This window comes from Neurospora tetrasperma (genome assembly GCF_000213175.1).
Source record: "Neurospora tetrasperma FGSC 2508 unplaced genomic scaffold NEUTE1scaffold_81, whole genome shotgun sequence".
In the NCBI taxonomy this organism is placed as follows: domain Eukaryota; kingdom Fungi; phylum Ascomycota; class Sordariomycetes; order Sordariales; family Sordariaceae; genus Neurospora; species Neurospora tetrasperma.
In genome coordinates this window covers 4,763,127-4,785,883 of record NW_009799179.1, presented here as the reverse complement: position 1 = coordinate 4,785,883, position 22,757 = coordinate 4,763,127, and the positions used below count along the sequence as shown (strand labels likewise).

Below are 22,757 nucleotides of genomic sequence, written 5' to 3'. Positions count from 1 at the left end.
TTCACGATGCCCCCCAGCCTCGTGAGTTTCCTAATTGGTAAATAGGTGATATTGTGGCTTAGACATTCTTGGCGATCCCGTTCCTCATCGTCTTCAATCCATCACCTTGGCAACTGACAGTAGCCAGTATCATTCATCGTTGTTGGGGCTCTCTGAAAGCCGCTGGCAGCGACCTTTGCTGTGGAGTCGCTTTTTCCTCAACAACACAAGGAAAGGCTGCCCGGTTTTGAAGACCCGGTGCATGGGGTCATTCATGCTCAGGCTGAGTCGCGTTGCAGAATCGAGGTAGGTATTTCGGGCATCTGGACGCGTCAATGTGGCTCTGGCTCCTTGAATGCGGATACAAGAGGGTTTGAGCAAAGAGTATCAACGACAGGAGACAACATCCATCCACTTGCCTTGGGTATCTGTACAGAGACGCCGGCGGCCTTCAGTTTTTGTGATATGAATAGACTTTCCAGGTTCATTCGACCCAGGCTAGAAGACCATATGGTGGCCGACACGTGCTACCTCTGAGCGGGTATGGTACCACGCAATGGAAGCACCAGCACAAGAGGCCATATAAGTTGACTACCACCCTTTTGGTCCGGCCCTTAGAAACTCTAGACGGGCTGTCATGCCGACTTGAAGGGGGGGATCACTTGTCTCCGGGCCGGGACCGCAGCCATGGACGACGTTGCACGGATCATGTTGCTGGTTCTACGGCCGAAGAGGCTGGCGATTGGAAAAGATTGCTCCAGCCTTCAAATCCCCTTCCATACCTTATTCAAGAACAACTCCAAGTGGAAGAGGGCACTTGACGGAAATCTGCAACCTCGGCCGGCGCAGATGTGATGGCCGGCTGCTTGGGAACACGAACCTGGGTCTGCCCCTGGAATAGCGAAACTGGCAGTGGCCCTCTAGGGCGGGTTGCTGCTGCCAGCGTGCCAAGCTCAGAAACCGTGACCCTTGAAGCGCAGAGTGGAGACACATTGCTCCTCACGGGCACTGGAGACCTGAGGGAGTCTCGGAGTATCGATCCGCGACCATTCGCGACCCTTCGCGAACCCTGAAACACGAAAGAAAATCGACTATCGAGAATGCTGCACCTCGAGGCCCATTGCCTGTTGAGGAAGGTGATGCGTGACGCCATCAGGGGAGATGGGACGGATCCGTGCCTGAAAATACGAGTTTAGCTAAGGAGCAGCCCGGTCCTGCTAGCACGGCACTATGATAACCAACACCGGTGCAAATGCGAGGTCGCCCGGGCGATATCCATTTCAGGTTCAATTCCTCCATGAACGGCCATTTGTCTGTCCGAAACACCTATCCGCATGTTCGCTCGGTCCAATTCTGTTCGATCCCGTCTCCCGTCCCTTGCGTTAAACTTGAGCTTTCTCTCAACTGTTCAATCCTTACAACAAACGGTTTCCGCGGCCATATCGGACTGGCTGTCTTGTGACACGTTGGCCTACAGAGACAGTGTTAACAGTCCCGTCGTTGGAACCTCTTTACAAGACGAGCTATTGTTACATTACGAGCTTACTTCGTACTTTGCAGCTGGAGGTCAGTCATCCCGGGCCGGGCCCGCCGTCTCCCTCCATTATAATTCAGGCGCAGACCTGTCCACCGAACATCTGCAACCGGCAGCGCTCCAGCCAAGGCACTGCCGCAATCCAGGACTCCAGTTTGTCCTTGCTTGATCCACGAATGTGAGACGATCACAGCTCTCTTGTCGGTCCTCCAGTCTGCTGGCAAGCAGATTGCCCTGCTTGACTCCCGATTCCCCTGACTGATCTGCCCCCGCCTCTCCTGCCTGCTGCGGGCAGCAGCGCCAGGTTGCAGGGAGGTTGCAGCACTTAGCCTGTCCGGCGACCTGTCATCTCAACGACCGCACCGGGCGTTACGACAACATCCTCGGGGCCACCGCAGTGGCTGTCTGCGTACCTACCTACCGTACCTACATAGCTGGAATTCAGTTTTGAACACCACCACCTTTACGGCCACCAACAACAATACCCATCCACCCTTCCAGCATTTACCGTCCTGCCATCTTGCTTACTTTCTACTTCCATTCAGTTACCCGGGTCTCCTCCGAACATCACCACTGCCTATCTACCTACCTTGCTGCACCCTGTCTCGGCAACCCGAACCCTCAGTTGTTCCTTCGCCATATCACGTTGTCGAGGTCCATGCCCGCCGGTTCCTTGGTCGTACTACGGCGTTGGGTGTGCATGACCACAAAGTTCCCATACTCGACCCTGAACGGGCTCGGTCCGCGCCTACTGTCGCTATAACGTCTATACTAAGGAAGCTCGGGGCCCCATGACGCGCATCGAACACACAGCTATACACGACAATCGATTCACACAATGGAGAACGAACCGCCAATTATCTCGGTACAGGAGGATGGCCGGGGTACCAAAAGGGGCCGGATAATGGGGAAGCTCTTCGGCCGGGTGAAGGAAGACCGCGAACGCGACCGGAAGCCTTCTCACGACAACACGGGAGCGTCTGGAGACCTGAATGATTTCTTCCACGGCTCATCAGACAAGTTGCAAGTGGCCCATCCAGGGCCTCCCACGCTTGCAAAGCTCGACACAAAAACTGCCGGCAGTACACGATATCCCAACTCTCTGAATGTGCAGAGTCCCACCGACCCTCGACATGATTTGGCTATCCGGGCACGCTCATACAGCCCACGGATCCGCAAAAACAAAGGCCTGAGCGTAAAGTTTACCGACGCGTACCCCGAAGTTATTGGGCATGGCGGCGACGAGTGCGATGTGCCCACGGTCGAGATCTCGAAAAGGAAGCAAGTCAGGTCACCCATGCCTCCGACCACAACTGCGCCTGCTTGGTCCCTGGATGGGGGTGGAAGACCTACTGGGTCACCGGGTGCAGCACAAAAGAACGATCCATCCTTTACACCAGGACCATTGCGACGTACACAAACTGGGTTTGCGAATATACCCGGTACTGGGGAACAAGAGCTAGCAGAAAACCACAGTCCCCAGCCCAGGCCAAGAGGCAGCCCAGCAACCAATCCAGACGAGAAGCGCCGTTCGTTCATCGAGCTGCATCAAGCTGAGATGCGGGAAGCAGAAGGACAGGCCTTTGCCAATGCAGTCCGCTCGGCAAGCATATCCTCGCAAGCTACTCGAACTTCCGAGCGGCCACCCCTTTCGGCCACTAATTCAACGAGTCGAGGACAATATACCGAGTCTCCAAGAGATGTTAACCTTCCTCAACTGTACCAGCCATCACAATCGGACTCTCTTAGTCAGCCCACAATTCCAACTTCACCCCGGTCCAGGCTCGGGCCTTCTCCCATACCCGCCCAGGCTCCTCGCTCTCCTCAGACATACACTGTTGACTCACCTCGGACTTTGCAACTGCCACGGAATGGGGCTCTAGCGTCAGAGACACAACACTCGCCGCTGCATATGCAACCGCAGCCGAGCCCGCTACCGACATCCGGTCTGACACCTGGTTTGGAACAAAGTCCACCCACCAGCTTCATCAACCAGTTTGGATCATTTAGATCGTCGGGACGGTCCCTGGAGGGGGAGAATTTTTCACCAAATGCAGCGCAGCAACCACCTACCCCAGCATGGAACCATGACCAGAGTGCATTAGACGATGCCCTGAGTACTTTTGCTACCCGGAGTACCCATCTCTTCGAGCTATTTCGTCTACACTCCGAGAGTGTGCGACCCTTGCTGTCATCGACACCCGAACAACTCGTAAGGGCAGCGTTATGGTGGTTCCTCACCGGCCGAATGGCCCTGGAAAATGCTGTTCGCGAACGGCCGGCGGGTCTCGAAGCTGAGCAGAGAAATAGCTTGGCTAAACAACAAGCTCATGCTGACCTTGCCAAAGCGTATTGGTTATCAGAAAAGATGGTTCCGGAGATATCTAACAGCACATCCGCCCTAGTAGATGCGGAGGTAGAAGAGGTGCGAAAGGTTCTTGCGTCCAACCTGCGAAAATTGGCCGGATCGATGCAGAGGAACGGTTTCATGCCACCCGAGGAAGCACTCCTGCCTCAAGCGATAGACAGGTCGATATGGATAGAATATCCTTCCTTGACTCAGGATATCATCTCCCTTCTTTGGGGGTCTTCGAGTTCAGCGCTCGCTTCAACGCAGCAGCACCAGCCTGGGATTGGGATGCTAGACGCACTTCCATTGGGTGACTCCGACAACTTCTTCTCCTTTGGGCGTTTCCGCATCGAGGCATTCTTAATGGAACAAGGGAGAGAATCGCAGAGACTTCACTTTCCATGTTTCTTATCCATATTGAGGCCACAGAAACAAGCGGATATCATGTTCGTCATCGCAAGCCAAAATGATTCTGTTCAGCTTAGAATATCTGGTGATAAAAGCCTGGGTCCCGTGTGGGAGGACGTACGGTGGCGCCCAGAAACACTCACCCTCGATGTAAGATTACCCAGAGGGTTTGCTCTGGTTCTCCAATGCTCGCAGGGTAGCTTCAAAACGCTGCGAAGCATGTACGAGTTCAGCGCAAAGGTCCATGCAAGCCTTTACGCGAAGCCAGACGAGAGGTGCCTATTCAGATCCACTCTTCGTGCTTTTCAGTACGTCGACAATGACCCACAGGCCAGACAGTTTCCGAGGGAAGCGACGCCTGGATGCGAGCTTGCCCTGTTTGAGCGCCTTAAGAAAGAAGGCGCGGCAACGGGGCCTCGAACCTATCATCGCGGATATCGAATTGCGGTTGTTACAGGACCAAAGGTCAAGACACTAAGCGGCGTCAATCAAGTGTACACTCCGCAAACACTCATCCAGCTCGGCTCCTGTCGCAATGAGGCAAACGACCCTGCCCTTTCCCTGAAATTTGAGAATGGCCGACTTAAGGGAAGCATGGTGTTGTCCTTCAAGGATGAGCAAGAAAGGTCGCAAATGCACAGCCTCCTCATTGGGTCAGCACTACAAAAGGATGAAGAGGTCTTTTGTGAGGTGCCGCTGAAGGTCGTCTGGTTCTCGGAAAGATACGGCGATTCGGCACACAACGGTCTCAAGCAGATGGCTGGGTTGAGTTGGCAAAGAGTCAAGGTGATCAATGACGACAATGATGGTGACCGGCCACCATGTGTTCTTGCTGATAAGCTTCGTGCGGTGTACGACTTCCAGGACGGCACATTTACTGACAGGATCAACGTCGCGCCCGGCGAACTGCGTCTAAGACTGGACGTACGTAACCCAAGTTGCATTATGGTGTTCCGCCAGCCCCAGGCAGACGCAACTCTGGCAGTTACGGATCCAAAGATTCCGCGTGAACTATCCGAAGGAATGGCCGAATGCCTGGAAGTCCTGCAACAATCTCCCACCATCAGAACCTACATGTTCCCTAGTGTCGGGGAACTCCATGCCTTTGAATCAGCTATCACCGGCTTCAAAATTCTCTTTGATGGGATTGCTAGCGCATTTGCAATTTCTCGTCGCCGTATGGTGGTTCCGATTCACAAGAAATGGGAGGCAGGGTCAACCCGGATCCAGATCGTGCAGCAAGACGGGGTTACGCAGATGTTGACTTTCTTCGAGAACTTCACCCATGGCCAGTGCATGGGATTCACTCTAAAAGGAACTGACATCTTTGAGGCGTTCAACAGAGGCGGCAAGGCCGGGCTCAAGATTGCCGATGCCAAGTTTCCCTTACCCAAAGTCTTGCCCCAGAATGTCACCGACGCACAGGCGGCTGCGGACACGGCATTCTTGTGTCTAGATCTACCTGAGCTCCCGGGAGAACATGATGACATTACCATATTGTTTGATAGTGAAGCGGGTAAGTTCAGACGCTATCTTTCCCTATCCCCCTCTCAGAAGCACTTTCTTCTACTTATCACAGCGTGCTAACGTGATACACAGAGCGTGACAAGCTCGGCTTGTGTCTCCCGGCACCTGTGAAGGGCTCTAGATTACCAAAGAAATAGGAGACGACGGGAGAGCTGGATAACGTTGGGAGACTGTGCGCGAAAGATCTGGAGGATAAGCTTCAAGCTGTTCTCGATCGGAGTTTGAAGCATGAGATACCCTCTATCATATCTATTTACAGTAACAGCAGTCGTTAGCGTTGAGCATTATGACGGATCCGTAGAACAGAGCACTCGGAGCATGGATTTGGATGATCGGGTTGGGACGTGGATAATCGGGGCCAAAGTTCACTATATTATGCGGTCACTATTTTCAAAGCCCATAATAAGGACTTGGTTGACAAAGTAAGGATCAGAGCAGAGCACATAAACTCATTCACTCTGCAAACATGCCCGTGATGAGGGGGGAAGGTTTTGGAGAACCTTTATTAAACTGTTAATATACATATAACACAACCAGGTATGAGGCTCGTGATGTATAGCCGAGGCCATAACTTCAACATTCCAGTAGTAATCGAGAACGCCCCTACTCCAAGACTAACTTGATGACCTTGGCCCGGCTATGCAAATTGGGACAGACCGAGCCTTTCTTGTAATTGATATCCCCATATTCTCATTCATAAACCATTTCTTCATTCCACCGCTGTCCCCGCGCGAAATGTGCAACCTGCCTCTTGACGTTGACTTCCGGTCACTGAGCCAGAACCGACCTCTGTCTCCTCTTTTCGTTTCTCTGGTTCGTGGAAAAAAAAACTACGACACCCCCATGTCTGTTTCGCATGGCCGTCCGTCCTCCACCGTCAACTCTGTCCAGCATGAAACACCGCAACTCCTAATACCGTCTCCTAGTCGGTTCCGGGCTGGGCGAGCGCGTCGGGCTGCGGCTCCGCGGTCTCATCTTGAGCCACTTCTTGGTGCTGAGCTCGAGCTCCCTCTCCAGCTCCGGGCTGGGGTTCTTGCGGTGTATAAAGTTACAAAACCCTCCACGGACACAACCCTCGCCAGAGTTCAAACGGCAGCAGGCCTCGCGGAAATCCGTCACGGGGCTGAGTTCGCAATAAATCGGCCTAGCAGCGTACCAGCGAGAGTTCAGATCGTCGCACGCTTTTTGGGCTGAGTCCTCGTACTTGAAGCGCGCGTACACGTTGCCGATCAGGTGGTCGTTGTTGTTGTCGCACACCACCAGCTCCTCCAGCTCGCCGTACTTGCACATCTCGCACCAGATGTCCTCGTAGAAGGCGTCGAAGTGGTTCTGCAGCTGCGACGCGTTCATCCGGTTCTTGGGGTCGAAGGCGGGGTTGTGGTACAGGTTCGGCATCAGGATCGTTTGCGAGTAGCTGGGTTTGACGTGTTTGCGGGAGCACCGGTCGCCGTGGCGGCAGGCGCCGATCTTGTAATAGAACGAGCAGTTGACTTTGTCTTGCTCAGTGCCGAAGATGGAGGCGAGAAAGTTGGCCATTTTGTCGACTTGTTTTTATCTCGCTGCGATGGCGAGGCTGCGTATGGGGGATGTGATGGATTGTGTGCCGGGTAGGCTTAAGAGAACTCTGAATGCAATAGTCCGTTGTCAGAAGGAGGAAGATGGCGAAAAGTCGAGTCGGTCGTTCAGTCTGCTCGGTTTGATAATGTCGAGGGTATTCTTCCGTCGTTCGTGAGCAAGACCGTTGGGTTGCGTATGCGAAAAAAAGGTTTTCGAAAAATATCGTTGATCGAATCGCAGTTTTCGAGAAGTGCTGGATAGTCCCGGTCGCCTGGTTGCTACGACGTTGGTGAATTTGGGAATTGGCGTTGTCGCACATGAAATCAATCTGTCGTGGAAAACTGAACCCAGCCGCGTCGCCTCAGTCGCGTCTAGCTTTCGCCACATGGGTGTGGCTGGCTAAAGTTTTGACCAATGGTATTGCCTTTGGCTGCGAGGCTGACAAAGTGAATGGGGCTGGTCGTCGAACACGCACATGGCATCGTCCAGAAGTTGCTACGGGTAATGTGGCCGTAAAAGTCGCCATATTGCATATGTCATCCGCGAATTTCACTGTTTAAGCTCTACAGTATTCATGGACAACTATATCGCAAGTCTTTCAACATATACTTTGACGTCGTCAGATTGCTGCGCAATCCCGTCATGCAGTAATGCCTAGGTAAAATCCCCATACATACTCGGATGTCATCCTACGTTCCTGCCCAATCAGCGGTTGCCATCGAGAAACTCATCGGCGCCGGAATATCATAGCAGACCCGGCGAACGGCAAGCTCGAGACACGACATCGGTTGTTGACATCAGCGATGCTTCCGTGGGACGGCCAGGCCGGTCGTCAGTCAAGTCACAGCGAACCGAAAGCCAGTGAACCCCGACGAAAATATATGGAGCCCGGCACTCGATCCGTTATCGTCGGGTGCGGGTAGGAGATTGTGGGTATGACACAAGATCCGGACACGAAACATTGTAACAACGACACACCTGTGCATTCGGTCAAGAACATACGTAGGTGTTAAGTCTCAAGTCTCAGTGGGAAATGAATTGCTTTCCCGTTTCGACCAGACGAGTTGCTCAATGACAGTCAGTCAAAGGGAGTTGCCATCTCCGGTTATCCTCGAGGCCTGATTGTTGATCCAGGGAGCGCAAATTGTACTGTTGAAATCTGAAAACTAAAGAGACGTGGCTCGGTTGCGGGCAACCACTGGTGAGCGTTTGTCCAACCTCACACGTGGAGTGATTGCGTTTCTGTGCATCACGGCTGAACCTTCCTGCGTTTAACTTTGTTGAATATGTGAACGTGGCCTACCAGCCATGAGGTTGTCGTCCAATTACCTTTTTCTGTGACGGGGTCCCGGTTTTGTCATGTTGTAGTTGTTTGGACTTTGGCTACCGGACAGCCAACACCGATCTTGACGGTCCCAACGATGGCTGAATGGTCTTTGTGTGGCCAGACCCTTGGTTGCAGGCCAGTCTCAAAGTCTTGATATCAAGTCGGGTGATAGGCCCGGAGATGATTTGTCAATTGTCGCGTGAGGTTCGTTGTAGTGGTGGCCTTCGTTGGGTGAGATGATGTCGCTTTATCCTTGTTCACATGTTGGCAACCCAGAAAGGGGAATTCTTCGTCTATCTCTGGCACTTTCGAGACCCCTGCGTTGGGAGATTTGCGACAGGGATCTGTTTATTAGTGAACAGCCGATTTGTCGATGCGGTGGCCTCCTGAGGCGTAAAGGTCTTAGATGGCCGTGGATTATCGCACGCTGGAATGAAGAAATCAGAATTCAAACTTTGATGAAGTGCGAGCGTGATCTGCTTGAAGAAGCAAATCGAGAGACCGCATAGCCTTGGTTGTCGGCGGTTTCATGGTCGTGGACTTGAAATTAACTTTGATGTAGATGCGATGACCGAATCAAGTCGGCATCAGATTCGGGGCGTCAGGATTCGATAGTGGTGAGATGTAATACCTACGCATGATACTCTGTGGCCGGTAAGGGGTCTCGGAAACATGACATACGCATCTTGAGGACGATGCTACAGCAGCACACACTTTTTGTGGAAATCGACAAAGCATACTTGTCCGCATTATATCTCTGTTCTCTTCCTTTTGCCCGCCGAACTTTCATCTCTGACCTGTCAGCGCTTCGCTGTTCCCTGTGATCGCTTTGGCGATCCTGTTGACTCGGAGCAAGTCACGGCCTAAAGCATGCACATTTCAGCCGGCAAGTGCAAGCGCGGCGATAAGTGGACTGGGAACTGCGGGGCACGTAGGTACCTTCATCACTGACTGGAAGCTCTTGGGTTAGCACCGCCGTTAAGCTCCCATGTTTTGGCCATTAATGCCAAGACCTCAATGTTATAACACTTTACCTAGCTGGCACAACTGCCGGTAAAATACCTCGTGGATATTGGTGATTCTAGAGGAGAAATGAGAGTATATAATATGGGCTAATTGCCACTTGGGCTACCTCTAGGCTCTAGCTAGGTGCACGACAATGAAGCCACGCAAGCGAGACAAGCTGGGAGTCTTGGAGCGCATCTCCAAATTTTGAGCGTTGCACTCTTCCCCCCAGGCACAACCCGCCGTCCAGGCCGCTTCCAAGGATCACACCTTAAGCTCACACTTCGGTACCATTGCTTGTGGACCGCCATTCATTCGATGGGAGCGGAGCTCGACCTTCTGACGTACTGTGTCCCTACTAGCGTTCGATCCGTCGTTTCCCAACTGGCTGGGTGGCTGGCTACCACATCTCCATATCGATTCGAAGCAGTGTGAATCGCGAGGCAAAGCGTGAATGGAAGCTCTCCTTAGAAGGTGGTACTGTGCTTGCGAGCCAAAGTAAAACCCCTTCATCAAGTACCGAGCACGAACCGCCATAGGGTAGCTCGGCAAGCGAAGCCCCTTCGTGGCTTTGTATAGGGCACTGTGAGGTCAGCGATCGTCAGCGACCTGGCCCACGGGTTTTACTTGGCCATCTCACCACACGTAGGTAGGTACCTCTACTATGTAGACAGAGCGCCCGGGATGTCCACGGGTGCCCCTTGAGGTTTCTAGCTGGCAGGCATCTCCAGTTCCAGAACGCCAGGACCCGGCCAATAGGAGTGTTGGGAGGCTGCGTGGAGAGGCCGTGGAGAGCAACAATAGCAGCTTGCACCAGCACGAGCAGCAAGCTGAAAGAGGCTTGGACGCCTCCACACTTGAGCTGCGTGGGACCCTTTTTAGCCATTTCCCAGCTGGGGGGCTGCGCGGCTTCCATCCTCAAAAGCATTCCGTCTCGTCACTTCGTCCGCTAGTGTTTTATTTTTTTTTTATTGTTGTTTTTATTCCCTCTCTTTCGTCTCCGGTCTCTCGTCTCCGTTCTGTTCTTTTCCCAAACATCCAGTTACGTGAACGGAAGCACAGGTCCAACTTCTGTGTACCTTTGCTGTAACACCTTCCAAGGAGACCGGTTCGGTTTCCTTGTTTCCTCCCCCCCGCTCTCTCTTCTAACCAACACCTTTCTGCGATTTCTCCCGCTCTCTACACCCTATTATAGGTTCCATTATTTGAATATTACTTTGGCTGCCCTGCCACTGCACCTGCAGCCACTCGATTACTCTAGCGCCAATCGCCCTCGACCAGTGACGCCATCTGTTCTGAATAGCACGGTTCGTTGCGCCTTTCTGACCGGACCTCCAGCTTTATATCGACAACACCTCTTCGATAGCTCAGATATATTCACGACACAAACCGACTTTCGAGCGAATACGTTGACAGCGACGCTACAAGTCCGGCTGCTGACGTGGCTTCCTCGTCAGACACAATGGCAACGCAGCAAGCAGCAGAGGAGCTGAAGCAGCAGGGCGCAATTGAAGCTGCACAGGATCCCAACAGCAGTGTCACGGCCGAAAACGCCGAGAAGAAGATCGTTGATGAGAGCCAGCAGCTTGGCATCACTGCCTTCACCTTCGACCCTAACGCTAGCGCGGCGGAGAAGGCAGCACAAGCCAGAGAGGTACGTTCCCAGCCCTCAAGCAACATCACTGCTGCTCCGACCTGACACCGTTGCAGGCAATTCCAGATGGCCTTCGGCGACCGAAAGGATTAGCTATTGCTTCCGATCTCGATGATGGAACCAAGGCCGATATCGATCTCCCCCCACCCTCAAAGGCCGGCGCCCTAGATCTCCCAACCACTGCCGATGGAAATGTCATTGAGGATGGCCGTACCCCTGAACAAATCGAGGCCGATTTGATCAAGAAGGTCGGCTGGGCCCCAAGATTCGGCTGGCCCAAAGACCCCGAAGAAGAACAGGATCTGCTGGACCACGCAACATGGGTAGAATCTAACCTCTCCGAAAACTATTTTGGCGGTACGTACGAGCTTCAAGTGGTATCCTTTCAAAAATTCTGGCTTTCTAATGTGTAATCTCACAGAATGGTACCATAACGTGGCCGTCATTGTTTTTGCCTGTCTCTCATCTTGGCTAGTAGCAGTGTTGGGAGGCGGCCTTGCCTGGGTCTTCATAATCATGGCTTGCTGTTCGACTTATTATAGAACCTCGATTCGCCGGGTGCGCCGAAACTTCCGAGACGATATCACGCGGGAGCTAGGCCTCAAGAAACTGGAAACTGATAATGAATCCGTCGAATGGATTAACTCATTCCTCGTCAAGTTCTGGCCCATCTACCAGCCCGTCCTCGCTCAGACCGTGATCAACTCTGTCGACCAGGTTCTCAGCATGTCTACCCCTGCTTTCCTCGACAGCTTGAAGTTGAAGACCTTCACTTTGGGCTCCAAACCACCTCGTATGGAGCACGTCAAGACCTATCCTAAAGCTGAAGATGAGGTTGTCATTATGGATTGGATGTTCAGCTTCACCCCCAATGATACCGCCGACATGACTGCACGCCAACTTCAGAACAAGGTTAACCCCAAGGTTGTCCTGGAGATCCGAGTTGGAAAAGCCATGATTAGCAAGGGTCTCGATGTTATCGTTGAGGACATGTCCTTTTCTGGTTTGATGCGCCTCAAAATCAAGTTCCAGATGGCGTTCCCTCACATTGAAAAGGTGGAGATGTGCTTCCTGGAGAGACCCAAAATCGATTACGTTTGCAAGCCTCTCGGAGGCGAGACCTTCGGTTTTGACATCAACTTCATCCCCGGCCTTGAGAGTTTCATTCAGGAGATGATTCACGCTACGTTGGCGCCAATGATGTATGCGCCCAATGTCTTCCCTATCGAGGTTGCAAAGATGCTCGCTGGCACACCCGTCGACAGAGCCATTGGTGTGGTTGCTATCACTTTGCATGGTGCGCAAGGCCTCAAGAACCCCGACAAGTTTTCTGGAACCCCCGATCCCTATGCTAGCCTTTCTCTCAGCAAGAGGCAGCCTCTTGCGCAAACCAAGGTCATCAAGGAGAACGACAATCCTCGCTGGAACGAAACGCATTATATCATTATCTCCTCTTTCAATGACTCCCTCGACATTGATGTTTTCGACTTCAATGAGATCAGAAAAGACAAGAAACTTGGTACCGCCTCCTTCCCTCTTGAGAATCTGGAAGAGATCAACGAATTTGAGAACGAGAGACTCGAGCTTAAGTACGATGGCAAGGCTCGTGGCGTTGTGTCCTGTGATATCCGTTTCTTCCCCGTGCTTGAGGAGACTAAGCTTTCCGATGGCACTGTGGAACCTCCCCCAGAGTCAAACACTGGTATTCTGAGCTTCACTGTTGAACAAGCCAAGGAACTGGACGCATCAAAGAGCATGGTTGGCCAGCTCAACCCCTACGGAATCCTTCTACTCAACGGCAAGGAGGTGCACAAGACGAAGACGATGAAGCGCACAAACCAACCTATCTGGCCTAACGGCTCCAAGGAGATTTTGATTACGGACCGCAAGAACGCTAAGCTTGGTGTTGCCCTGAAGGATGATCGCGATATTGCCGGAGATCAACTTCTGGGCACATACCAGATCAAGCTAGATGATATGCTCGAGCTCATGGCCAAGGGCCAGGACTGGTACAACCTCGCTGGTGCCAAGACTGGTCGGGTGAAGATGATGGCCCAGTGGAGGCCGGTTGCCATTTCTGGTGCTGCTGCAAGCACTGGAGGCTACACCACGCCGGCCGGTGTCTTGCGCTTGCACTTCATCAATGCCAGGTCCCTACGCAACGTGGAAGCGCTCGGCAAGTCTGATCCATATGTTCGAGTTCTGCTCTCTGGTATTGAACGTGGTCGCACTGTCACTCACAAGAATAATCTGAACCCCGACTTTGACGAAGTTCTCTACATTCCTGTTCATTCTGCGAAGGAGCGCCTCCAGCTCGACGTTATGGATGCCGAGAACATGGGCAGAGACAGGAGTCTAGGCCTTACCGAGATCTTCGCCGGTGATTACATGCACAAGGACCCCGAGACTGGTGAATGGTTGGTTCACGAGAAGAAGGAACTTCACCAAGATGGTCTACGCATGCACGGAAAGGGCGTTGCCAAGGGTGTTCTCTCCTACACGGTTGCCTTCTACCCTTGCCTCAACGTTGCTGACCCAGAGGATGATGAAAAGGACGAACAAAGCGACCAGTCCTCTGAGCCTAAGCAGTCCTTGGATGTTCCGAGATCCTCCGACGCTGGCCAGTTTTCCTCCACTCTGGAGAGAACCAACAGCATCAAGCCAGAGAACGGCGGAACTTCGAGGCCTATTACACCCAAGACGCCGGTCACTCCCACTTCTATCGCGCCTTCGAGGAAATCCAGGGATGAGAAGGAGCCGCCCAAGCTTCACCTCAACCCACAGGAACTGCTGCAGTATGAATCCGGTCTGGTTATTTTCAAGCTCATGGAGGCAGAACTCCCGAAGAGCCAGTGCCGCGTTGAGGTTTGCGTTGATGATTATGCTTTCCCGTCTTATGTCTCCTCGACTTCAAGGACGAAGACCCACACTTTTGATGAGATTGGCGATTGCTTTATTCGTGAGCTAGAATTCTCGAAGCTGACAATCAAGATCAACGAGCGGTCCGAAAAGCAGGAGGAAGGTGGCAAGGAGAACACGCTTGCTCGTCTGTCAGGAAACACCCTCGATACACTCAAACAATGTCTCGTAAGTCTCATCGCAAGTGGGTAAATGCAAATATTTCAGACCATGGCTAACAGTCACATCACAGAACAACCCAACCACCCTGAAACTCAAGAACGAGGATGGCAAGGTCTACTCGATCAAGGTTAGCCTTAAGTACGTTCCAGTCCGGATGCAGCTCGACCCCAGTGAGAGCATCAACAACATGGGCCATCTTCGTGTCGATGTCCTGGATGCCCAGAACCTTCCGTCCGCCGACTCCAACGGCAAGAGCGACCCCTATGTCAAGTTCGATTTCAACGGCCAGGAGGTGTTCAAGTCCAAGACCGTGAAGAAGACATTGAATCCCACCTGGAACGAGTTCTTCGAAGTGCCGGTTCCAAGTCGTACCGCAGCTTCCTTCAAGGCTACTGTGTGGGATTGGGACTTTGCCGATAAGCCCGACTTCCTCGGTGCTGCGGACATCAACCTCGGTCAGCTCGAGCCCTTTAGAGCACAAGAAGTACGGCTTACTCTCGATGGCAAGTCGGGCGTGCTCCGCCTTCGCCTCCTTTTCCGCCCCGACTATGTCACCAGAACCAGACAAGGAACGTCAACACTGGTTGGTACATTTTCTGTTCCCGGGAAAATCGTTACAGGTGTCGCAGGCGTTCCTCTAAAGGGTGGCGCCGCGGTTGCTGGTGCCGTTGGGCACGGTGTTGGCAAGGGCGCGTCCTTCATCAAGCGTGGCTTCCGCAGTCACACCAAGAGGGATGATGATTCGGATAGCATGACCAGTAGTTCGGTCGAGCTTCCTACTATCGTCACTAATGCGCCAGAGGCTGCTTCGGGCCTGAAGCGATCGGCAGTTATTACCGAAGGTGATGGCTCATCGCCCAACGAGCTCCGTCATGCGCGGACAAGGAGTGTGGGTGCATCCTCTGTTCGTAGCGCCATGTTACCTGGAGCATCATCTGGAACGGCTTCTTTTACGGTTGTGTCTGCTTCTGGATATCCTCCTTCAACAGATGTGTACGTCACGATTACACAAATGAAGGATGGGAAGTCAAAGGCGGTTGGCAAGACCAAGCATCGCAAGTCTTCGAGCGGCACTGTCAAATTTGACGAAACCTTCAATATTCAGTGCACGCCTGACTCGCAGTTCAAGATTGAGGCGAAGGAGCATCACACCTTTGGAAGCGATGATCACTTGGGGGAGAGCGTCTACTTTGTTGACGAATCAAACTCCGGACAGGAAAAGGCGCTGAAGGTTGGAAGCGGAACAGTGTACATCAAGAGCGGGTTCGCTCCGTCTGAGAGTGCCCAGGACGCATCCAGCGCACTTAGCCCCGATCAGAGCCCCAAGTCTTCTAGTATGAGGAGGAGCTTCCTGAGCAAGGGTGCTCGATCCCCTAGCCGCGATGGTCCTTGATCTGGTTTTGTACGTCTCTTGTGTCGTTTGGAAGGAGTTCACGTTGATTATACGGTGGCTTAGTTTGGCTAGGTCTGAAGGGATGATTGGGGATAATTAGGGCGTATCGAGTAACGTAGGATACTTTGGCCAGCAATGATACCTTTTTTGCAGTACAATCTCCCTTGACGATGTATAAGTGCTACGACCTCAGAATCAAGGACTTCTGACGGTCTTTGATCACATACAACACAAATCACTACTGGTTTGTTCGTTAGCTTGGTTCTTCTTTTATGGAAGAACAGGGGCAGGATAAGAGGCAACCTATTTGATAGTCCTTATTGGCCTTGGAAAGAGAGTCACTCGCCTCCATTTGTCAAGTTTCGACAATGACCAGGGCTTTCAACGTCGTAGAAGCATCTCTCCGTCCTCTTCAAAACGTCAAAATACAAATTGACAGCATCTATTCTCGAGAATCGCGGTCGCTTTACCAAGTCTACCTAAGCTCTAGCTTTTTTGTACCGAAGAACATAACAAACGGACCAGGTCGGTATTGTAGTCAGCTTCGTTGGGGAAATCTGATTGCAGTCCGGCGGTACTTACAACGCTTCGTCTGAAGAGAGATCTTAGCGGCCAGCCGGGTCTGGGAGGAAGTACCGTTTGCCGCCAAATCACACGTGGGTTTTGTGACGCTAGTTCTTGCGGAAATTGCGTCTGGAGCATATGATGCAAACGGCAGGCGTATGGACAGCATGGAGGCAGGAAGGAATTGGGAAGTAAAAAAATATGCCAAAAGTTTCTTTCATCCTACAATTCTGTTCTGTTTTTGGTTGTCTCGGTCCGGTTTATTGTCCTTTTCGACGTTTAATCAACGCTAAACAGACGAGATGTATAAGAAACCTAATGGAAATGCCAAGCGATGCCATGTCGCTGTTAGTGTTTAGTCCCGTCTTCTTCAGGGGGTGACAGGGTAGGTGACATGGTAGGTTACTTCCAACCCAAGGGAAGTTGCCGTGGTTGGTGGTCGATCCACATGCTCCCGTCCCGCAGGAGGGGTCTCCCCTAAAAGGGTGCAGTTCCTTAGCGCCCCTTGCAGAAGTGGCTCCCAGGCATTACCGATCACCCACCCGACCCACAGGGGCACTCCGCTGTAACGTCCTGAACAATCCCGAGTAGCAAAGGCCATTCCCAGCCAACATCGCAACCAGCAACCTCAAGACTCCAGTTCCAGCTGGATTGTGAAAGTGTTCAAGAAGAACTGGAGCTTCATCCCAGTCCGGTAAACATGACCTCTTCATGACCTTGCCCTCTTCTAACGTTTGGATCAGAGCCTGGCACGTCGCGCCCTGTCTATCACCTCTGTTTTCGTCCGGATCGAGAAACGGCACCACGACTCACAGCATCGGCATCGAAGCCCTCGAGTATTCCTAACGTACCAGTGTTCCACGACATCGTGAAGCCGATCGCAATCGATACAAACGCCAATCGCCTGCACTGAACCATTCGCGGTTACCGCCGATATCAAACAACTTGTATTGCCTAGGATGGATCAGGCCGATATACCGGCGCTGCTCTCGCGCCTCGCTAGTGACGAGGATGCAGCGCGCAAGATGGCAGTGTTCAAACTCCAGTCGTCCATCAACGACCCGGCTTTCGCCGATGTCTTCATCGCCTCGGGCGGCCTCGTCGTTCTACGCCGCCTCATAATGACCACTGGCGGAAACACGCTGGCATATTCGTTACAAAGCTTGAGTCGACTGCTTGAAGTCGACATGGGCTGGGATATCTTTGAGGGCCCCAATGCGGGAGAGCTTGTCGAGCGTGTGGTCGAGCTTATTGTTACCAACCCGCTCGTCAATATTCTACGGGGCGCCATGTCCATCTTGGTCGGCCTTGTCAGCCATTCGCAATCGACGGCCCGCGGGGGCACGCCACGTACGCCAGGCACCTTTGGTTTCAGGGCGCTCAAGCCTGCGGTCGCGGTGTACCCGCAATTCTTCGAACTGGTCATCATGCAGTTGCAATCGGCAGACCACGCCCTTTGCGCCAATGCCTTGATGCTAATCAACGCGCTCATACGGGATGCGGTATCCAACGACAGTGGGCCTACCTTGCTCGTGTCAAGCGCAAAGGGGACAGTGCCTCCTGGTGAGGAGTGGTCCAAATTTATCAAGAAGCTTCAGGATCTGGGACTGATCAAGGCGGTGTACAACCTCATGCAAAGTTCATCGTTGCAGGACCTCGCGCACTCGTTACTCGAATTTCAGACACTCACAAAGATCCTGCTTCAAAAATGGAGGGCGGTCCGGGTGGACTTGGAGCGGCCAGAGCACAGGAGAGCGCTGAAGGGTTTACATCTTGCGAGCGCACCGGAAAGACGGCAGACTAACGGAGGCTTGACGACCTTGTCCCCCACAGGAAGACCATCAACGGCCGCGACAGTTGTGGCCAGGGAAGAGGGAGAAAAGGAAACCGGCGGTGAGACTGCAGCAGGGAGGAAATCAAGCCGACGACATAACCCCGAGAAGTGGAGGAGATTAGGCTTCGAAACAGAATCACCCGCATCCGAGTTCGAAGTGGCCGGCTTCCTAGGCATGATGGACCTGACAGACTACGTGCGCAAAAACGAGGATGGCTTCCAGAAGCTGCTGCTCGAGCAGTCCAGCAGGCCACTCAACGAACGATGCCCCGTGGCGCGGGCTAGTTTGGCCGTGACGATGATATTGTATGAGCACTTCGAGATTGAGAAATGCGATCTGGACGATATCAGAAACGGCGGCTACTACCAGCTTATCGACGGAGGCGGCAAAGCCCATGACAAACTCTTCCGCCCACTGTTGCTTCAATGGTCACGACTACACACCGCGGGACTACATGCCTTCTTCCGGATGTGGAAGGCGACTGGGGCGACTCGATATGATTTCGACAAGGTAGCAGAGCTCGTTCGGATCTTGATCGATCAAGTGGTCGGGCAAGCCAGCAGGAGCAAGGACGTGCTGGAGGTTGAAGATGAACTGCATGAGTATGATTCCGGAAGGCTACGAGAGCTGCAGATGGATCTGCTAGAGCTCTCATTCGAGGATCAATGGGGTTCCCATCTCTTCCAGGTTCGTGAAGAACTTAAGCACGAAGCACTGCAGTTCGTCAAAGAGCAGCGTATTCGTTGTCTTTTGCAAGGTTCGTGGTTCTCCAAGCCTCAGCCACATCGATCAGAACACTCTAGGTCAGAAAGCCTCAAACCCGGCCAAGAAAAGGGTAGCCGACTGTACCAGCCTTGGCGTTTCGCAAAGCTTTCGCACAACAGGCGATATCTTCATTACGCCGACTTTGCCGAACAGACAGCACACGATCCTGGTCTAGAAGCTTTGACGGAGAAGATTGATTTGCTCTCCACCAGCTCGGTGGTATCGAACGTCTCCAACGCGGATGATGCCGCAGCAGCAGGAGAGAACGGAAACCAGGCGTCGTCAAGCTTAACGAGTCTCACCAAGGACGCCAATTCCGCGTCTGCAGCGGCTAAATCGACAACGAAGATCACCATCTACAGCCTTTCCGAGAATGTCGCACCAGAGCTGGCCAGCCTCGCCGCAGCAGGCAAGACCAAGGAGCAGCCGATCCTGACGCTCCATCCCCTCAACCACAGTTTGGCATCGGAGTGGCTCGATGGTCTGCTTATGCTCCTCAACCAGGCGCCCATTACGGCCGAGACCAACAAGCTCGTCACGCTGGTCAGCGATTACGGCCTCAAAATACGTCTTCTCAATGTTAGGGCTGAGGCGGTGGATAATGGACCGGTCCCGGGCGGTGGTCAGGTGCCTAGTCGGGAGGGGCTGGATGAGGATTATTACTATGAGATCTGAGGCTGATGGTTGGACCTTGTCGACGGTCTCCGTTTCCTACAAAGTCCCCCTTCATGTCTTTTCCAGATTCGGCCTATCTGATGTTGGACTGGAGGGATGTCATTTCCATTCTCGTCCACAGGCATCTCCGCTGGAACTCAAACGCGCTCCATTTTGTTCCACCTTCTTTCTTCACGCTTACATCACCTTTGTTACTATACCCAAGATCCCGTTATTCTATCATCTTGTTCTATCTACGTTATTCTACCTTGCGTCTCACTCTACGCGGAGCTTTCGGTTTATTTAAGGGTTGATCATACTGTATTATATCATAGAAGTATTTGCTAAAAGATAATTTCCTGGATCATAATGCCTCCCTACGCCAGTGCATTCTTGCAGATGATGATCGTGGGAGATTTGCATCAGGCATATACAGTTTACTGTCAAAGGTCTCATCTAGATCGAAGGAGAAACATAAGCTGGAAGACGGGAACGGTGGGGCTTGCCCCTGATTTCCGTCAGCTCTAACAGGCACACGTGCCCCTGCACTGTACACAGAGGTACTTTATCCTGCGGCGGGAGCTTATGAGCGCGGATAGACCTGTTAGTGCAAAGCAACCGCTAACACCAACCACTCTGCGTGAGCTACGCCTGTACCTACCTGACAGCTAACTGGCCAGAAAGCGAAGAGGTTGCTCTTTGATGCGGCTCATATGCACATGCCAGCCGATCTTTCAGTAGCGTCACCGTGACCTCAGCTCATCCCGACAACCTTTGATTGATCGTTTCAGGCTACCGGGAACGAAAGATGGGCCATCTTAGCTACATTCAAACATCGCTATATTCTGCCCTCTGAATCATTGCGACTTAACCTCTGAACATTACTCACAGCCCAGCGAGGTATTTTCGCCAGGGAGACGACCTTAAGGGGCGAGGTTCGTCGGGAGACCTGAGCACACTGAGAACAAATATCTGGGGGCATCCAGCCCCCCACCTGGGAGATATTACCTGTGTAGTGTCCCTTAACCATGGGCAGAGGTAACGGATTCTTCAAGAATCCTCATCCCGGATTCTATAATCGAGAGCAAGGAAGATGGTACTGTGAGTGTTTGAATCCCAGCCAAGTACGGCCGGTAGGTCAGGTTGACAGACGATGTTTGCTCACAACTCGCGTTGCACACAATAGGCAGCTGTATAAATGGGCCGCAGTTGGCAGTTCGACTTCAAGTCAAGAAGGAAGGGCCTAATCAGGGCAGGTTTTTCTACACGTGTCGAGAGCCCCGGGACCTTGGAGCGATTCCGGGCCAGTGTGGGTTCTTTCTTTGGGAGGAGGCAGCGCAGGAGCGGGAGAAGAAGGCGGAATCGAGGCCGGTGGTACAGCATTCGGAGTACGTGCCGGACTTTGCAAGTAGAGAGCGGATGCCGAGACTTCCTTGGTTTCCCCCTTACGGCGAAGGTTTGCATTTTGTCGATGAACCTTATTTCGGGTGCTACGAAGTGGAAGACTACGGCTGGGCTCCGGATACTACGGTTGATGACGATTTGGACAGTGTGAAGGTGAAGAAAGAAGACATGGATGACAGTGCAAGCGGGTTATCAGCGATCAAGCCTTCCAAGAGGAAGCGTCCGGCGGCGGCGGCGGCGGCGGCGACGATGCGTGAAGAGAAGGAGTACGGCGACCTTGAGTCGGACGAGGAAAGGCAGCTGGTTCAAATTTTGGAATCAAATCCTCCCCATCCGAGTCAAGAACAGCAACGCAGGGGGACCAACGTCCCAGCGCCGGTCTTATCCCAAGCCCGAACAACGAGCAACACAACGGGGACGGCGATGCCACACCCCGGCACTCGCACCCCGAACCCACAGCGGACATATGATGCCTCTGCCTCTATGCTCACCCCAACTTCACGAGGGAACACCACAACCTCAGCATCTGAACCAGGTGCAACAAAACGCGTCAAGCTCTCCTCCGATACCAGAGGGCCATCACCATCACGACCACCATCAACAACAACAACAAAACTGACAACATCTACAAACCCGAGCCAAACCCAAGGCCGCTCTTACCAAACCACCCCCACAGGCGGCGGTATCGGTAGACCCACCACGACGACGACGACGGGGCCAGGGTCATGCGACGACTATGAAATCACCACCTCAATCCTCAGCCTCCTTTCGAGCGAAAGAGGAGTTTCAGACGCAACCCGCCAAGCCATCCGCGACAAGCTTAACACGTATGCACTGCGCATGCGCGGCGTCGAGCGGGGGCGCGACATGACGAGGGCAGCGCTCAAGGCTAAGGAAGCCAAGGAGGTGGAGCTGAAGGCGAGGATCGAAGAGCTTGAGAGGGAACGGAAAGTCGCTGCTGATAGAGTCAGGGCGCTGAGGGATGGGTTGGGGGAGTTGTTTGGTGATGTTGATGGTTGTGTTGATGGTGGTGGTGAGGGTAGAGCCTAGGAAGGGTCAGGTGGGAAATTGGGAGTGGAAAGGCGGCAGGTTGCAATTTCACAGAGGATGGAATGGTTGCTTGCCGTGGCGGAGGTTTCTACTGCCGCTGGTGTTGGGACTTGGTTAGGTTTTGATCATGGGGGAGATATGAGCACGTATTGTAGGTGTCTGGGAAGTTATATGTATATTTTTTCTTTGCTGTCCTTTTTTTTCCCTTTTTTTTTCCTTTTTTTTTCTTCTCTTTTCTGTACCTGGTTGGGATACCATCTTCCGATTAGTTGAGGTTCTAGTTGGGACAAGTGACGGATGCTGGGTTTGACAAAGAGCATCACTGCTCACTGGCTTTATTGGTGTACGTGTATTGGAATTAATGCTGTGTTTGGGGTTCGCGATACTGCCAGCTACAAGGTATTCAATGCACAATGGGAATTCGAGTTTTGCACTTCAGGAACAACTTCGTCGTAAGGTCTGATGTAAAAGGGCAAAGGACATACTGAACCGGACAACGGACATTGGGGAAAGGCGCGTCGAATCAAAAAGGCCGCGTTAAAATGGTCCAGGATGGGGCAAATTTGATTTGGTATGCACTTTACACTACAGCTAGCGCCGAAGTCCCCTTGCGTGAAGCGCGAAATCGGGGGGAAAAAATAAACGGCTTAGCGACTAAGGTGCGCTTCTG

The 22,757-nt window shown here is 52.7% G+C and overlaps 5 protein-coding genes across 5 annotated transcripts; 4 read left to right on the top strand and 1 right to left on the bottom strand.

Annotated features, from left to right (window-relative positions):
• Positions 1 to 2,351: 2,351 nt before the first annotated feature.
• Positions 2,352 to 6,295, top strand: NEUTE1DRAFT_90981 (uncharacterized protein; the record flags this gene model as incomplete). The annotated part of the gene is made up of 3 exons (XM_009857891.1): positions 2,352 to 3,350; positions 3,405 to 5,787; positions 5,871 to 6,295. The coding sequence occupies 3 exons, from the start codon at positions 2,352 to 2,354 to the stop codon at positions 5,933 to 5,935; spliced, it is 3,447 nt and encodes a 1,148-aa protein (XP_009856193.1).
• NEUTE1DRAFT_133187 (splicing factor U2AF 23 kDa subunit) lies at positions 6,278 to 7,334 on the bottom strand (the record flags this gene model as incomplete). Its single annotated transcript, XM_009857890.1, has 1 exon — positions 6,278 to 7,334. One exon carries the CDS (start codon positions 7,332 to 7,334, stop codon positions 6,708 to 6,710), a length of 627 nt encoding a protein of 208 aa, XP_009856192.1.
• Positions 7,335 to 10,685: 3,351 nt separating this feature from the next.
• Positions 10,686 to 15,971, top strand: NEUTE1DRAFT_72283 (uncharacterized protein; the record flags this gene model as incomplete). The annotated part of the gene is made up of 4 exons (XM_009857889.1): positions 10,686 to 11,341; positions 11,398 to 11,698; positions 11,763 to 14,428; positions 14,493 to 15,971. 4 exons carry the CDS (start codon positions 11,150 to 11,152, stop codon positions 15,813 to 15,815), a joined length of 4,482 nt encoding a protein of 1,493 aa, XP_009856191.1.
• Positions 15,972 to 17,338: 1,367 nt separating this feature from the next.
• On the top strand, positions 17,339 to 19,997 carry NEUTE1DRAFT_72282 (uncharacterized protein; the record flags this gene model as incomplete). The annotated part of the gene is made up of 1 exon (XM_009857888.1): positions 17,339 to 19,997. One exon carries the CDS (start codon positions 17,339 to 17,341, stop codon positions 19,652 to 19,654), a length of 2,316 nt encoding a protein of 771 aa, XP_009856190.1.
• Positions 19,998 to 20,661: 664 nt separating this feature from the next.
• On the top strand, positions 20,662 to 22,251 carry NEUTE1DRAFT_150072 (uncharacterized protein; the record flags this gene model as incomplete). Its single annotated transcript, XM_009857887.1, has 2 exons — positions 20,662 to 20,734; positions 20,820 to 22,251. The coding sequence occupies 2 exons, from the start codon at positions 20,662 to 20,664 to the stop codon at positions 22,085 to 22,087; spliced, it is 1,341 nt and encodes a 446-aa protein (XP_009856189.1).
• Between the last annotated feature and the right edge of the window lie 506 nt (positions 22,252 to 22,757).